The 15,632-nt window shown below is 55.9% G+C and overlaps 3 protein-coding genes across 5 annotated transcripts; 1 reads left to right on the top strand and 2 right to left on the bottom strand.

The window, feature by feature from the left end:
• Positions 1–1,680: 1,680 nt before the first annotated feature.
• Positions 1,681–5,467, top strand: PSMC3IP (PSMC3 interacting protein; the record flags this gene model as incomplete). The annotated part of the gene is made up of 8 exons (XM_084239374.1): positions 1,681–1,714; positions 1,804–1,904; positions 2,076–2,165; positions 4,266–4,377; positions 4,830–4,975; positions 5,095–5,148; positions 5,268–5,327; positions 5,411–5,467. The coding sequence occupies 8 exons, from the start codon at positions 1,681–1,683 to the stop codon at positions 5,465–5,467; spliced, it is 654 nt and encodes a 217-aa protein (XP_084095500.1).
• A 1,288-nt stretch (positions 5,468–6,755) lies between these two features.
• MLX (MAX dimerization protein MLX) lies at positions 6,756–10,058 on the bottom strand (the record flags this gene model as incomplete). 3 transcript variants are annotated; one of them, XM_084239366.1, is made up of 8 exons in its annotated part: positions 6,756–6,812; positions 7,494–7,695; positions 8,021–8,120; positions 8,263–8,362; positions 8,628–8,734; positions 8,972–9,061; positions 9,549–9,585; positions 10,017–10,058. In XM_084239366.1, 8 exons carry the CDS (start codon positions 10,056–10,058, stop codon positions 6,756–6,758), a joined length of 735 nt encoding a protein of 244 aa, XP_084095492.1. The 3 variants fall into 3 exon arrangements, with proteins under 3 accessions (XP_084095492.1, XP_084095493.1, XP_084095494.1); XM_084239367.1 differs by having other exon boundaries at positions 8,972–9,049; XM_084239368.1 differs by lacking the exon at positions 8,972–9,061.
• A 1,004-nt stretch (positions 10,059–11,062) lies between these two features.
• On the bottom strand, positions 11,063–14,335 carry COASY (Coenzyme A synthase; the record flags this gene model as incomplete). Its single annotated transcript, XM_084239364.1, has 9 exons — positions 13,612–14,335; positions 12,854–13,068; positions 12,457–12,588; positions 12,143–12,332; positions 11,998–12,062; positions 11,726–11,810; positions 11,459–11,556; positions 11,223–11,369; positions 11,063–11,122 (listed from the first exon to the last, which is right to left on the bottom strand). Exons 1-9 carry the CDS (start codon positions 14,309–14,311, stop codon positions 11,063–11,065), a joined length of 1,692 nt encoding a protein of 563 aa, XP_084095490.1. The 5' UTR covers positions 14,312–14,335.
• Between the last annotated feature and the right edge of the window lie 1,297 nt (positions 14,336–15,632).

Below are 15,632 nucleotides of genomic sequence, written 5' to 3'. Positions count from 1 at the left end.
TTATCTATTCCACTGCCTCTGGTAGAATCATGTGAGACAAAAATAAAAAATGGTAATTAGTTTTAACCTGTGCTAGCCTACAGCCTGTCTAACTCCCCAGTCAGAGCTCAAGCCAGACTCTTCTACCCCTTTCCCTCCCCTTTCTCTCTGCATTAGCCCTTTGCTGATCCTCAGGGACCACTCCCCAAACACCTCCATACCTGGGTGAGGGGTGCTGGACAGAGCCCATTTTCATGTGCTGCAGGTGGCGGTGTGCTAACATGTTTGCTCTTGGTTGCTGGACGAGGCAGAGGCCAGGGAGTGAAAACAGTTAACAGTGTGAGGGGAGAAGAGTTAGCTGCTTGTTTCAGTTACTTACCTCTATGAAGGTGAGGGGTAACGGCCTCTGGAGCTGTCAGACAGACTGGATACCTTCTCTAGTCTCAGAGCCCAGTTGTCTTAGCTCTAATATGGAAAAAACCAAATGGGACCTGTGGGGAAGGAGTGGGTGTTTTTGTTTGCATGAGTGTGTGGCTTCAGGCTTTGGCAGTTGACAAGAGGGAAGGAAGGAACGAAGAACAAAATCTTTGGAAGGTGTTTCTTGTACCTGGGGGATCGTGTTCTGGATCTCCTTAGTCCTCCACTGTGAATTAGGATGGGGATGGGGTGGGAGGGATGCTGGGGAATAAATCTTGTATGAGAACAACTTTTAGGAGACTGATGTTGCATGATGTCCCGCCCTTGAAAAACTTACTAATCTGAGATGTGATTAATTCGAGGAAGCCTCAAAAGAGGCGGCCACGTGAGAGGGACCTGCCAGCCCGTCCCTTGTAATTTTCTTTTGTGATGGCCCAAACAGTCGCCATGGTAAGAGGTCACGACCTCAAGAGAACCCGAAAGTGAACGTTCGTCTGGCACTGTTGGGTGGCATCTGGTCTGTAGTTCTACCATTTCTAGTTAATACTGTCCCATAAGGGGTGAAAATACATGTCTTAAAAAGTAGTACCGTGCTGTTCCTCTGGATCATCTGAGCTGACAGCTGCTCTTCCTTCAACTAACCTCAGAAACTAGAAATACTTATTTCAGGCTTTGTTCCAATGGTCACTGCAGGCAGGAGCGGAAAGCACCTGCCAGGTGCTGCCTTCGCGTTCACGGGACCGACAGGAAACTAGGCGACCTTTGCGGCTTAAGAGCAGCCCCCTCCCCGCCCTCCCTTCCGGGCGGTCAGGGGGCGTGTGTCGGGCGCCCCCTGTGGGCGAAGCTCGGGAAGGGCAGCGGGAGGCTCCTCCCGGGGCGCGGGCGCTTCCCCGGCGGCCTCCGCCCGCCTGCAACTAGCGCTCGTCCCCGGTGGACACCGCGCAGGCGGCCCGCGGAAGCTCTGGGCCGCGCGCAGGACGCGCCCAGAGACCCCGAGCAAGTCGCCGGCCCGGCGGGCGTTGACCCCGTTCGACTTCAGCTTCGCTAAGTCTCGCGCGACCGGCCGCCGCGGGGTCTCCAGGCCCCAGGGCGTGGAGGCGGAGGCGGAGGCGGAGGCGGAGACCCCGGCGCTACGGTGTCCGGGCAGGGCCGTTCCGCCCCCGCGAAGGCGCCCCCCACGCCAGGCCCCGCCGGAGCCCCGCGGCCCCCGCCGCGGCGCCGGAAGGAGCCGTTGCCCGAGCAACGGGAACTTCCGGCTCTCGGAGTTCGGTGGCGGGAAAGACCATGAGTAAAGGCCGCGCGGAGGCTGCGGCGGGAGGTGAGAGGGCCCTGCGCGCGGGGAGACCCGGGGGGGCGGGCGGGGGCGGGGCGTCGAGTGACCCCCTTCCCCGCCGCGTCTCGCCGCAGCCCCCCGGATCCTCCTGCGCTACCTGCAGGAGCAGAACCGCCCCTACAGCGCCCAGGACGTGTTCGGGAACCTCCAGCGGGAACACGGGCTGGGCAAGGCGGTGAGGACCCTCCCGGCATTCCTCCCCCGGGGCCCCCGCGAAGCAGCCTGAGGACCTGCCCTCGCGGGGCTGCCGCCTTAGCCGTGGACGTCCTCAGACTGGTCACCGGCTGGAACCCCCTGCCGGGCGCCCAGAGTCGCTCTTCGAAGGTCCCGCCCCTTCCTCCGACAGGCGGTGGTGAAGGCGCTGGAGCAACTGGCCCAGCAGGGCAAGATCAAAGAGAAGACGTACGGCAAGCAGAAGGTCTATTTTGCCGACCAGGTGAGGAAAACTCGCGCAGATTATATCACCTGTGTGTGAGCCCGACGTCAGGCCAGTCAGTCCCGGTGTCTGTTCTAATTCTGCGGGAGAATGGAGGCCCCCAATGAAACTCACCTGTGTTAGGTTATTAACGAGCCCTCAGACTTTCTTTAAATCAGTGTGGAAGCCCCCCTCCCCCGCTGTGCTCTGAACCTCGTAAGATTTGCAGATTTAAAATATGGACAGAAGATCCTGAACTGTGGCTACCAAGAGCCATTTGCTCTAGGAGGCTCTTACTAGGACCACCGTCTACCACGATTTTCTTCTGTCTCCAACTCCCTCCCAAAACACATAGGACATCAAAGTGTGTGTCCAGCCGCCACCTCCTCCTGGAGGCCTTTCAGACACTTAAGAATCAGCATCACCAAAGTAGAAGGCCTCGTCTGTCCCCCTAAACTGGCTCCTCCTGACTCACTCTTGACCCATGCCAGAGTCTGGGACGCGCTGTTGACTCCCCTTCCCTGTCTAGTCAGTCATTAAGGCCAGATGATTTTTCTCTTCTTGACTCCATCTTTCTGGCCGCCTTCACTGCTCCTTTGGCGCCTCATCAATACCCTCAACAGGTCTCCTGGCCTCAAACATGTCTGATACACTGCAGCCAGATGATCTATGTAAAGACAAATCTAGGGGCCTCCCTGGTGGTGCAAGGGGTTAAGACACAACCTATGAGGCTGTCCACAGCCACTGCAGCATGAGTTCCATCCCCGGCCAGGCAACTACCCACATGGTGCAGCAGACTTTTCCTGACTTGCCCGCTGATCCCCTCAGCACTGTTTTTAGTCAGTCTGCCTGTTCTGTTCCCCACTCTGTCTCTGGTGAATCCTCTCACCCCCACACCTCTGGCCTGTACCCCAGCTCTTGTATGCATGCATAAATCTTCAAAAATAATTTAAAAAAAAGACATCTAGTCATGCCATTTGCCTGTTAAAAACTCGTACCCCCTGGCACGGGGGGAAAGGCACGTGGAGATTTGCCCCAGCCCCCACCCATCAGCACGTTTATGTGTGCTCTTCCTGTCCCCTTTGCTCATTACTCTCCCTCTGCCTGGCGTTTTTTACTCCCCTCTTCCTCTTTGCCCCCCTAACTTTTGCTCATCTTTTAGGATTTCACGCCAGCATAGCCTTCCCTGAATGCTGTGAATGCTGAGGCATGCTGTATCCCAGGCGTCTTTTTCCTTGTACCCCTCACTGAACTGAAGTGTTCCTTACTCGGAACACCCGCAGGATCTGACCCCCAGTAGATGTTACTTACTCGCTAAACTGAACCACTGTGGAGGCTACTTTTCCTAAAATAGGTTTCATCGTATTATTACCCTGTTGAAGCTCTCTGAAAGAAGTTGGCTTTTTTCTGTAAAGGGGCAAAGTGTTTATCCTCTGGAGGGGGGGGGGCGGGGGGGGGCTCTTGTCAGTTACACAGCTGTCACTGCTCAGGCCCACCACTGCTGAGCCGTGTCTTCAAAAACATATATCTGGCAGGATTTTGCTTGCAGGTTCCTGCGCTAAGAGTTCACCTTGTCTAGAGGCGAGCCCACCCACCCACCCAGGCAGGCATTCGTGTCCTTTCTAACCTAAACTCTTTGTCATGAACTGACAAGGTCCCATTAGACCCCAGTGTGATCATTTTCTGTTACTAGCTGGCCCTTCATGGAAGGGCTCCCAGACTTCTATACCTCCCACCATGCCTCGTTGCCTGCCCAGAGTCTCCCCTCTATGGAAGCCCGTAATTTTTAGTGTTGCCACCTTGAGAAGAATGTTCTTTACTCCTTCAGCCCAGTGAGTGGCTTTAGCACTAAACTCAAAGGTAATTTTGTCCTATTCAGTGTCCTGTCCACCTAGAAGCTCCTTGAGGCTAAGCATCAGGTCTCAACCTTTCTTTTATACCTTTTTATTGGTACTGAACTGAATGGTTGGTTTCTCAGCAGTACTGTCCCACTGTTTTCCTGGGTCCTGTGGATATCCTTGGGGAGCCCCAAATTCCTCATGTAAATGTTGCCTTCCCAGATGTCGGTCCCTAACTTGTGCCTCACATTACCCCACTTCTGTTTTTCCACTTGCCTGGCAGGACCAGTTTGACACAGTGAGCGATGCCGACCTCCAGAGTCTGGACGCTAAGATCGTGGCCCTCACGGCGAAGGTGCAGAGCTTGCAGCAGAGCTGCCGCCACATGGAGGCAGGTAGGACTGGGACACCCTGGGAACGTGCCCCTCAGTCAGGTCAGTCTGGAGGTTATGAATTGCTAAATGAGTGCTTTGTCAGCCACAGTGTTGTTGCAGGAAGATTCCTTTGCTGGGCTGCAATAGGCATCACATTAGAAGACATGTCTTGCAGTTTCTGAACACAAATGGGCAAGACCTGCATTTGCTTTCCCTGTCATGATTATCAGTGTGCTGAGCCCACACTTCCCTTTACTCCTGCTTCTTTAAATGCCTCCTCCTGAGTCTGCTCAACCTCACACCCCAACACTGCTAGTCGATGGAGGAGAAAACTGTTTCGTCTCCCCTGAGCATTTCTAGAATATGGAACCCATTCTGAGGCCTGGTCTCCTGTCTCAGGGGGGATAGCCACTGGGAAAGACAGAACCCCTTTCTCAGGGGTAGCAAGTGACCATAAGGAGATGTGGTTTCAGAGCTGAAAGAGCTGACTAGCGCGCTGACCACACCGGAGATGCAGAAAGAGATCCAGGAGTTAAAGAAGGAATGTGCCAGCTACACAGAAAGACTGAAGAACATCAAAGCAGCCACCAACCATGTGACTCCGGAAGAGAAAGAACAAGTGAGTTGGGACAGAGGGGGTTAGGCAGGGTGCAGGACCAGAGGAGGATGGAGGTGAACTGGGGCTGAGTGGCTGCAGTGGGGCTGAGCTGGTTAGAGGAACCTGTTCTCCCTGTCTAGGTGTACAGAGAGAGGCAGAAGTACTGCAAGGAATGGAGAAAGCGGAAGAGGATGGTAAGTGTGTGGAAGCCCCAAGGCAGGCAGTCCTGGGAAATGGCTGCCGCCCAGTATCACACTGCTGGCAGGCAGAACTGGGCACAGCCCATCTGAAAAGGGGCGGTTTTGTTTGTCAGGCAACAGACCTGTGTGATGCAATCCTTGAAGGATACCCCAAGAGCAAGAAGCAGTTCTTTGTAAGTGGGTCTCTCCCTGTAAGTGGGTCTGCTCTGCCTCTGTCCACGCCTTGAAGTCATTCACTTGTCTCCCTGCCCCGTAGGAAGAAGTTGGGATAGAAACAGATGAAGATTACAATGTCAAGCTCCCAGACCCCTGAGGAGCCGGCCCTCAGGCAGGACTGGGGTACGGGAACACAGGTATCCTGCACTGGCCGCCTTGCCAGCTTTTGTTGTTCCTGCTTTGTGCCTGTGAGCAGAGCAGCGAGGAGAGGGCCATACACTAAAGTACTGGTGGAGGGGTGGTCGTCCTGAGTGGATTCGCCCATTTCATCATTCTTGTGTTAGGTGCTTGAGCTTAATGTTTAAACTTGGAACAATGCTAAGAGAGTATTTGACAGTATTTATTGTAACATAATTTGATATAAAAATATTTAACTTCTGGATAATCAAACCTCCCAGATATCAAACCTGAGGAAGGCAGTAGGAAGCCTGAGGAACAGGATAGAGAGAGGTTACTCAACACAACATTCAAGTAGCCCGAGGCCTCACCCTGGACTCTCTCTCGCAAGAAGCCTTTAGAGTATCTTCCCTACCCCCTCTTGGCACCCCAAGACCTGGGCGAAATGAGAGGTAGTAGAGACCCAGATACACTTGATCAAAAGGCTGTAAGTGGTTTTGAGGCCCAGTTAATTTTTCAGAGTTGTAACTAGCAAAATTGCATTGTTGACGTTTACAAAAATAAAAAACCAGTATGTGATGCTGTGTCACACGTGACTGCCGTGCAGTGCTGCTGCCTGTGGGGAAAGGGCCGGAGTAGGTAGGCAGGTTGCTTCCCTCTACTGCCTATGGCAGAGGAAGGGGCCATAGAGTAGGAGGTAAGGGCAGGAACCTGGCAGCCCTGCCCTGAGCTGGCCAGAAAGTCGTGGCCTCACCTTGGGCTGACCAGGCAGCCCTAACCTACGCATGAGGCAGCCTTTCGCTCTTTGGTTCTGGGGGAATATTTCTTCTTACCCCTTTCCACCCTCCCAACTACTGCCAAAACGGTCAAACTTGGGTCACATGTTGCCCAAGGGATCAACACGGCAGGCAGGATTTCCCAAACGTGTTGATCATGAGCAGAAATCTGAGGCTTAGAAAAAGGGGAAAGGCCAGGAGCCCTTTGGGGTGCCCAGAGCAGACCTCTATCCCTAGAACTTCTATGGGGAGGGGGGGTGACTGGGTAGGTTTGAGTTTTATGGTCAATATAATAAATTAATTAGGAGTTTTCACAAAACAGACACCCAGCCCCACTGAGGATAGGAGGCTGGGGAAGCAAACACCCAGGATGAACCAGCTGACGGCGTGCAGTGGGCATCTCAGTCCGATCTCCTCAGCCCTGCGGCTCTGTACTCAAAGTGCAAGGCTCAGGGGCCTCTTGTTGGCTGTTCTGCGGGTTCCAAGAGCCGGTCAGTAAAGCTGGTTCTTCAGTTGGTGCAGGACGCCTATCACGATCTCCCGTAGGGTCTGGTGGGGGCAGCAGAGGAAGAAAGACCAAGCTCAGGGAGGGCACAGAGCCGCTTGGCCAAGCCTGCCTCGTGCTCTTTTGAAGACAGCCGAAAAAGCCCAAGAACAGGGCTATCTATAGTTTACTTTGAAGTTCCTCCAAATCAGGATGAGAAAAGAGAGAAAAGAGTGGATAACTATGTGATAGAGCAAATATATAATATGGTAGAATTTATGGTTGTCCACTGTGAAATTTTCTGCAGTGTATTTAACTTGTTTCACAATAGAAAGGTTGGGAAATAAGCAAATCTCAGAGATAAGTCTCAGAAAGAAGCACAGCAGGTCTCAAAAGCAGAAGACAGTGAGGAAAACCAGTAGGCCTGGGGGTGAAGGCCAGGAGTCTTCCCCAAAGTAATTCTGCTGCAAGAGATGGGGACTTACATACTGGGTGGCCCATGAGTACCGGAGGCAGCCATAACATGGGCTAAACAGACCCAGAGCTGGGCTGGCAAGAGTGAGTGCTCACGCCACACCGTGAGATGAAGTGTGACCGGGAAGAAAGCAGAGTGGGAAACGAGCACTCAGAGTTATAGAAACACTCTCAAGAAACCTGAGAGCTTTTCTGCACAAATCATGGCTTGGGCCACTTTGCCTGAGGGGAGGGAGAAGACCATAGACTCCCGTGGCCTCTGCTGCCCGTACCTGAGGCTTACAGTGCTCCTCGATCCAGCTGAAAACACAGGCCGACAGCTCCTGGAAGCTGGCCACGGAGATAGATGCATTGAAGGACTGAAACAGGGAGTCCATGATGCCCTGAAACACGTTGAACTTGACCTGGTCAGAGACCTGATCCTCCCCCTCATGGGGGTTGTCCTGGTGTGCCTTCACAATCTGTTCATAGTTCCTGAAAGCAAGCAGGCCCAGGCTAAGTGGCTGCAACTCTACCAGCCAAGGAAAAATAACATGGTTACTCTGTACATGCCAGGAAGGGGATTCCTAGAGAACTTCTGGGACATGTTTAACATCAGCCAGCAACTGCTTCCAGGTCAGAAACAGTGACCCCACCCTCTTTAATAGGCATTTCAGAGTGTCTGCTGTGTGTAAAGGACAGCTGAGGTACAGAATCCTGCCTCTGAGTAGACACCAAAGGGAAGGTGTGAACTGAAGTTGGCCTCAGAAGTCCTGGTTCCCCCAGTTCATTGTGCACCCCCCCACACACCCCTGCTTACACTTTCATGATCTTTAGGGCCATGACGTCCTTGCGTAGCGTGGACACCTCCTCCTCCTGCTTTTTCTTCTCCTTGTGTAAAAACTGGATGTAGTCAATGGCTGGGTGGACACACAGGAAGTCTCAACCAGAAGGACAAGACTGATTTTGTTCCTCTTCCCCCATACCCAGTTCTCCCATTAAAATCACCACCCTCTCCACAGCCCCACTGGCTCTACCCCCTGAAACTCTCCCTTGCCATACTCTTCTGTAGAACAATGGCTTTGCTGAGCTTCTGGGAACCAATGGAGAAGTCCTGCTGCTGGCAGGTGGGGACAATGGTCTGAAGGTCATCGTAGCCTCTCTGTGGATAGAGCAGGGGAATTGGAGTCCCTTAACTCAGAGTTTAAAGCAAACTAGCACAACACTTCTCTTCCGTAACACCAAAGCTCCATGCACACAAACTCACAAGGGTGGTAGGGATCTGGAAGAAGGGGAATGTTCAAGTCCAGGGACTACACTAGCTGCCCCCAAGGCTGCTTAAGACTGTCTGAGGGGGTCAGGAGAGAGCAAATCTGAAATACGGAGCACTCCCCTGCGCTGTTGGAGACGCTGGCCTCCCCAATCACCTTGATAGCGTCCCTCCTCTTCTGCTCAGCCTGAGTGTGTGCTCGCCGCCGCCGGTCCTTATAGGATTCTTTGTAGGACTCCTGGTGGTAATCACTGTCCTCGTCATCTACACTCAGAGTTCGGGGCAGGGAGAGGTCATTCTGGGGCTTGGTGAGACCCAGCTAGCCCACCGTTCCCCAGTGGGGAAGAGGAACCTGGTGCTCAGAGATGGCAAATGGACCTGCTATCCTAAATGACATGAGAGATGGTGAGACCCCGTGTCTAGCACTAGGGCTCCCTGTCTAGGAAAGATACTACAATGATGGCATATCTGAATCCCCTGGTGGGGCAGATTGCTGCCTACCTGTGTTGGGGACGGAAGAGGCACTGGTGGAGCCGATGCTATTAGCTCTGGACACTACACTCCCCTTGCGGGCGCTTTCTACAAAAAGCCCTGAAAAAGAAAGGCCCCAATCACTAAAGGGTAGGGATAGGTGGGGGGCTGGAAGGGGGGAGTCATTGCTAGGCCCCCTGACACCTGTAGGCACAATGGCTTCCTGACCCTTTAATGCTGACTTCTCTCTAACCCCAAAGCCAACCATACTGGCCACCCACTTCCTGTCATGCCACACTGCCTGGCTCCTGTCCTTAGTGTCTACACTGCCTCACTGGTCTGCAGAGATTCCCCCTGGCCCACAAAGTGGCAGTCAGGCCTAAGGAGGGGGAGAGTGGCCTGCTAGCACTATCTCCATCGCGGCTGTGCTCCAGAGCAGAGGGACGCTTCCTGCCACTGTCTCCAGTTCCTCCCTCGCTGTCTCAGGGCAGGAACTCGGCTCAGGGGCAGTGGCCTGTGCTCTGGTGTGGCTGGCAAAGCCACCTAGACCTACGGGGCTCAAGTGGGACTGTCCCTCCAGGGCGGAAGGCGGAAGGCAGGCACTCACCCGGGTCCAGGCTGTTGTCGCTGTAAGCGTACTCCACCTGCGGCACCGAGCAAGGGAGAAGTCCATCAGACCTCCGACCCTGAGGAAAGGCGCTTCCATTCACTCCACGCGAGCGCGTGCATACGTGTGCACACCGCCCCCGCCCCGGGGTGCACGGTCAAACGAACACTCCCCCAGAGAGCCAAGACAGGCTAGGCCGGGGGGCCGACCGACGCCCCTCTGCGTGATCCCGTCCACCCCCTTGCTCCACCTCCCGTCCCCCAATGCCTTCACTCACACGCGCCTCCCCACCTCGGTGCAGGCGGGGTGAAAACTCTTCTCTGCAGCGCCGGGGCTATAGGGGGGGGCCAAAGGGGGAGGGGACGCGGGACTTTGGGGACCTGAGGGAACCCCCGTGTCTTCCGGACCTTCCACATGCACGAACCCGACCCGCCCCCCTTCGCCAACGTGCGCGCCCACGGGGCTTGCCTTGACCCAGGGGTCCTCGGGCGAGGCGCCTGGCTCCGTCATCGCTGACCGCCTCACCGGAAGCCACCGGAGGCCGGGCCCTGCCGCGAGGAAGAGGCGAGGCCGCCCACGTGACCGCGAGCCACCAACCGCGAACGCGAGGCGGGGGGCGGGGCGGGGCAGCGCGCGTGCGCAGCTCAGGCGCCGCCCCGAAACGGTGGCAGGAGGGGCCGTCCTCCCGTCTGTCCCTGCCCTCCCTCAGGGTGGGCCTTCGAAGCGCGGTGACTACGAAACACGTTCTGCAAATGGGGTCTCCTCAAAGGCGCCCATCGAATAGTGTTGCACATGTGCGCACGCGCATTACCCGGCTCAACAGGCTAGAGGCCACATTCCACACCAGGCCAGCGGTCCGGGTCACTCCGGGTTCCGCCAGGCCTCAGGATTGGTGAGGGAAGCTCCTCCTGCGCCTAACCTGGCAGCTGGCACACGGGGAGTTAATGATTGCGGAGAGCCTGTGAGCCAAGTTCGCTACTTTACAGATAAGAAAACTAGGGTACCCAGTTTACACAAAAGCACACAGCCAGTCAGAGAGGGGGCCAGGGCTGACCTCAATCTTGGAAGGCCATGCTCCAACCTCCACACTAACAGCTTCCAGCTCAGCCTTGGGCCCTGCACTTCTGACTCAAGGGTCCCAAGGATACCCAGAGAGGCACTGGAGCAGGAAGCAGACACCATACAGGCAGCACCTGGAAACATTCACCTTTAATTCTGTTTCAAGTTCCAGTGTTTGTCCTGGCCCCGCCTAGCCATGGGTATCACGGAACCCTGACATGAGTGGGGATGGAACTCCAAGAGGCCTGCTCTCATGAGCCACATCCTCAGTGGTGGCCAAACACCAGCGCGCTAGGTAGGCTTCCTGTATCCACTGGGCCCAGCCCTGCCCTGCCCAGCTTAGCTCAGAGTCCTCCAGGCCCAAGCTGGGTGAACATCGAGGTCCCCATTCCTTCTCACCGCTGGATCTCTTATCAGCTCCAAGGGCCACTTTGGCCCCACAGGGAACTTGTCATTCATGGGCCTGACAGCATCTTGGGGATGCGCTTCTGCAGGAGGGCCCAGGCTTTCTCCACCTTTGAGTAGGCCCAGATGTTGAGAGGAAGAGAGGTCAGGGTTAGGCAGGCATCCACTGGAGACTCCCTCCCACAACCCAGCCTTTCTGTGAGCACCCACCTGGCGCTGGGTGACCTCTGGCTCCCACAAGGTGCTCAGTACCACATGGCTCTGGTTCACAAGCTGCTGCCCGCTCATCTGGCTCAGCAGCCGGCTCTGGGCTGCGGCCTCACTCAGGCCATCCCTCTCCACGATGCGTCGTATGGCCTGAGCACAGATGAGGCATTTGTCAGCCCACCGACTCAGAGCAGGATGCAGTGTGTAGCTGGGACGGGTTGGGGGTGGGTTCCAGATACCTCAGTCTCAGGAATGACAACGGTCCACACCTCATGCACCATGTTCTGCCAGCCGGCCTCGAGCAGCACGGCGGCATCAATCACGCAAACCTGCTTTCCTGCAGGGAGACCCCAGTTACCGCGAGCAGAACCTCGCCACTTACAAGTCAGACAGCCAATGAACAAAAGTGCTGGGGAAATGGATGAGCTGGGGTGGGGCAGGACGCTCCCAGGGGGAGAATCTGCTAACTGCCTCCTTAGACTGTACCCATCATCCCTCCGACTCACCCTCAGCCACAGCCTGATCCATCTCCACCCGGGCCAGCTGTGCGATAATAGGCCACATAATGTTTGTAAGTATCTTCATCTGCTTCTGCGGAGGGGAATAAAGGGTGCGGGCAGAGGTTACCTTCCCTCAGAGACCGAGCCAGCCCGAAGGGGGGGAATTGGGAATAGATGAGTGGAAATTGGCAATCAGGGCCAGACCAGAGAGGTCCAGTAGGTTCCAATCTCTGAGTCTAGTAACAGCTGAGGAGCCTTTGGGAGAGATGGGTGTTTACCTTGTTCCCAAATACCCGGCTGCCTAGGACCTTCCTGTTGATAATGCCATCTTTATGGAGAATATCTGGAGGACAGAGAGGATTGAGCAAGGAGGCCAGACCATCTCCTCACTTAAAGCTACCACCAACCCTCCTCAGTTATTACCTGTTCCAAAGGCTTCTACAACAGGCTGGTAGGCAGGACCACCGGGAGCATAGGCCCGATGGCCAAGCCGGTCACTGTCTATAACAAATGCCCCCAGGCCCTTCAGCCGCTGAGCTACTGAGCTTTTCCCAGAACCACTGATGCCTGTCAGCCCGATCACGTAGAGACACGAGGGAAGCTCTGGCCTTTTCTAAGGGTAGGTGAGAGGAAATCCCAGAGTTAGTAGGGTCCTGCTCAGTTCTGAACCCTTTAGTTTCTACTCTCCAGCATGTTTAGCCCACCCAAGGGGGGGGGCGGCGGGGGGGCAGGCTTACCTCTGGAGGCTGAAGCAAGCTTCCTAGCATTCGCTGGCGGAAGCTGGAGGAGCTGACTTTGTCCTCTTCGTTTTCCTTGTGGTTTGGATCCTTCAGAAGCTGGATCTGGAACAAAGCAAGCTCCTCCAGGTCCTGGGGGAAAGGAGGAGGAGTGAGGAGAGAGAAGGAGATGAATAAAGGCAAATACCTGAAACCCAACTTGCCCCCTTATCCATTCCTACCTACCCTGGAAATAGCGCTTGTCTCAGAGGGCAAGCTGGGAACCAGTTCCTCCTTGCCTCTTCCCACCACCCTGATCCTCTCTTCCCTCCTCTGGGGACATGGTACTTCCAAGATCCCCCCACAATGGCCTCTCCATCCCCATCCACTCCCTCTACCAGTCTCCCTCAGGGGTTACATTCTCAAGGCGGAAGCGGTTGACGGCCATCCCCCCACGATAGGTCTCCTCGCTGACCACCAGGAACTCCAGGGAGGGGTCAGAGCCAGCGGGCCCATAGGGGTCCAGCAGGGGGATGATATCAAAAGTCAAGGAGGGCTTGATGTCCACCAGGAACTCACTCAGATGTTCCACACGTTCTGCATAGGGTTGGAGCAGCTCAGGGAGCAATTTGCCTGGGGAAGGAGTGCAGAACTGTGAGATCTTTTTATTGGGAAGGAAGAACGTGGTTTAGTGTGGAGAAGAGTGTCCCTAAGCCTCTCTACAGAGAGGAGTAGCAGAAAGGAAGGGCTAAGTTGGGAAGTGGTGTGTGAAGGGGGAGCTGGGCTGCAAGGAATGACACCTGTCCAGAGAACTAGCGGTGCTGGTGGGTACGGGAGTCACATCCAGCATCCCAACTTCTACACCTCACACAGCCATTTATCCTAGGTTCTTAAACTTTAGGGCTTATCAGATAGCTGGTGAACTTATTAAAAGTGCAGATTTCTTGACTTCACAATCAGGTGACTCTGATTGAGTGGTGACTAGGCCACTCACCAAGAATGCTACATTCATTCATGTAACAAGAGTCCCTTAGCACCAAGTACCAGGCACTGTGGCATTGGGAGGGGTGAGAAGTAAAGGGTGGCCCTTTGTTAATCTTGGCATTGGGAGATGGGTTGGGGCAAGGAGTTTTGGGGGGGCCCCCACCACCCTAATCTGGGGTCTGTCCCACTTACTCTTTAACAAGTCTTTATCTGCCACTCCCACCACAAGCTGCTCCTGGGCCAGGATACATGCCACACTGAGCAAGATCTTGTGGGCATTGTGGAGGCGGTCAAACGTTCCACCCACAGCGCCACGCTGATAGCCCCGCACAGGCTGCTTTGGAGACCTGGCTATGGGGGAGTCTGGTCTGATGGTGGAGGGTAAGGGGACATCCAGCGGCTCCACGGACAGCTCTCCAGACCCATAATCGGGATATAGCAGCACTGAAGCCAACTGTGGACAACAACTATAACAACTGGTTGCATAACGTTCTAGCTGCTGCTTGACAGGGTTGTATTGACTTCCATCCAGGGTCTGGAAGTCAGTGAGCACCACTTCCGGCGGGTGGGCCAGGTTCTGTACTAAATTGGGCAGGGGAGGAAGAAAGGCATTCTTGGTTCGGATGTTGCTCAGCAGGATTCTGACGTCCAGGTGCCTGTGGGCATCGGCTCCAGCATAGAAGTGTGTGATGAAATCGAGAACCTCAAAGGTGGCCTGCACTGGGCTTGACTGAGGCTGGGCCGGGCCCTCCAGGCTCATGCCAGGCTGCAGGTGTACATAGAGCGTGTGATTCACCAGCCTAGCCGCCGAGGTCAGGATAGGAGCCAGGCGAGGAGCCAAGGAGGCCAGCGGAGTCGTCAGCACCAGGAGGCCCGACCGGAACAGTGCCATGCTGCCCAGCCCTGCAGACAGGGGAGGGGGGTTTGAGGGTGATTGGTGCTGGTGGGGAATGTGGCTGAGGCCGAGGTCTGTACGGGGCGTTGGACCCAAGAGACGGGGCCTGGAGCAGGTCCTGATCGAATAGGTCTCGGAATGTCTCGGAGCTGACGGAGAGGAACCCGGGAGAGGGGACGGGGCCTGGCCAATGGCGCCTTGGGGCTGAGCTCTAAGCCGGGGTTTCCTCATCTCGCAAACGGAGCAGCAAAATAGCCGAACTGAATCGAAATCCTGGGGGGGGAAACTGAGCAGGAGCCCCAGAGTCCTAGGGCCAGGGGTCCAGAAACCCTGGGCCCTCTTGCTAAGCTGCACCGGGACTTTCAAGGAGCCAAAGGAGGTGACGAGCGGGGCGCGCTCAGGCCCGGGTCGGCCCCTTACCTACGGAGACCTCCGGCCTTTGGCTCCGCGGGCAACTCCGCCGAGGCTCCCCCGGCTGCGACCCGGAACCAGTAGCCTGAAAACTGCAGCTCCGAGCACGGCGAGCGCCAAACCTCGCGAGCGTTCGCGGCAGGCTTCTCGCGAGACCTCGGGGGGGCGGGGCGGGGCGGGGCGGGCGGGGCGCGTCCTCCCCCTGGGTGGGGCTGAGCCCCGACCCTTGCGTTTGCGGCGGAATCTTCGGTCTCGGACCCGGGCTGCGCGGTTGGGGCTTGCGGGGTGGCAAGGAGGGTTGGAAAGCCCGCGCCACGGGTGCTCCTCAGAACCAGAATCTGGGGGGGCCGTTCTTGGTGCACCGGGGGACAGCGGCAGAGGCGGGACCAACGCCGGGCTCCCCTGCTGAATGCATTGCGGGGACCCAAGTAGCGGTCAGAGGGTAGCGCTTAAATTGGGGCTCCTGGTCCGAGGATCACACCACTCAGAACCAGCGACGCGCCATTTTCGGGGAGAGAGGAAGGGAGCCCAGGAGAGCTGTCGGGGGATGGCGAGGAGCACAGGGAGCTAGCGCGGGGGACCCAGCGCGCGGGGGTGGGGGCGAGGGGTGCTCCACGCAGCTCATTGTTCTGGATGGATTTGGAACGAGTCTCCGAGGGGAGAGGAAGCCAGGAAACATTTCAGGTCAATTTTCCCCGGAGATCTCAAAAGGGAGAGAAACAAGTCTCCAAGATTCCAGTAATGTGCTTAGTTCCCCGCCCCCCATAAATGTTCACTTTCATACCTAATTTTCAATTTATTGTTTTGTATTTTAAAGCAGCCCCCCCCCCAAAGTGTATAAGCTTCTGGCCCACAGAACCTGGATCTGCACCTGTAGTCAAAGGTGGAAGAGTTATAGAGCCACAAA

This window comes from Talpa europaea (genome assembly GCF_964194135.1).
Source record: "Talpa europaea genome assembly, chromosome: 7".
NCBI classification, from domain to species: Eukaryota; Metazoa; Chordata; class Mammalia; order Eulipotyphla; family Talpidae; genus Talpa; species Talpa europaea.
The sequence above is the reverse complement of the archived record's forward strand: the minus strand, read 5'-3'. Positions and strand labels throughout refer to the sequence as shown.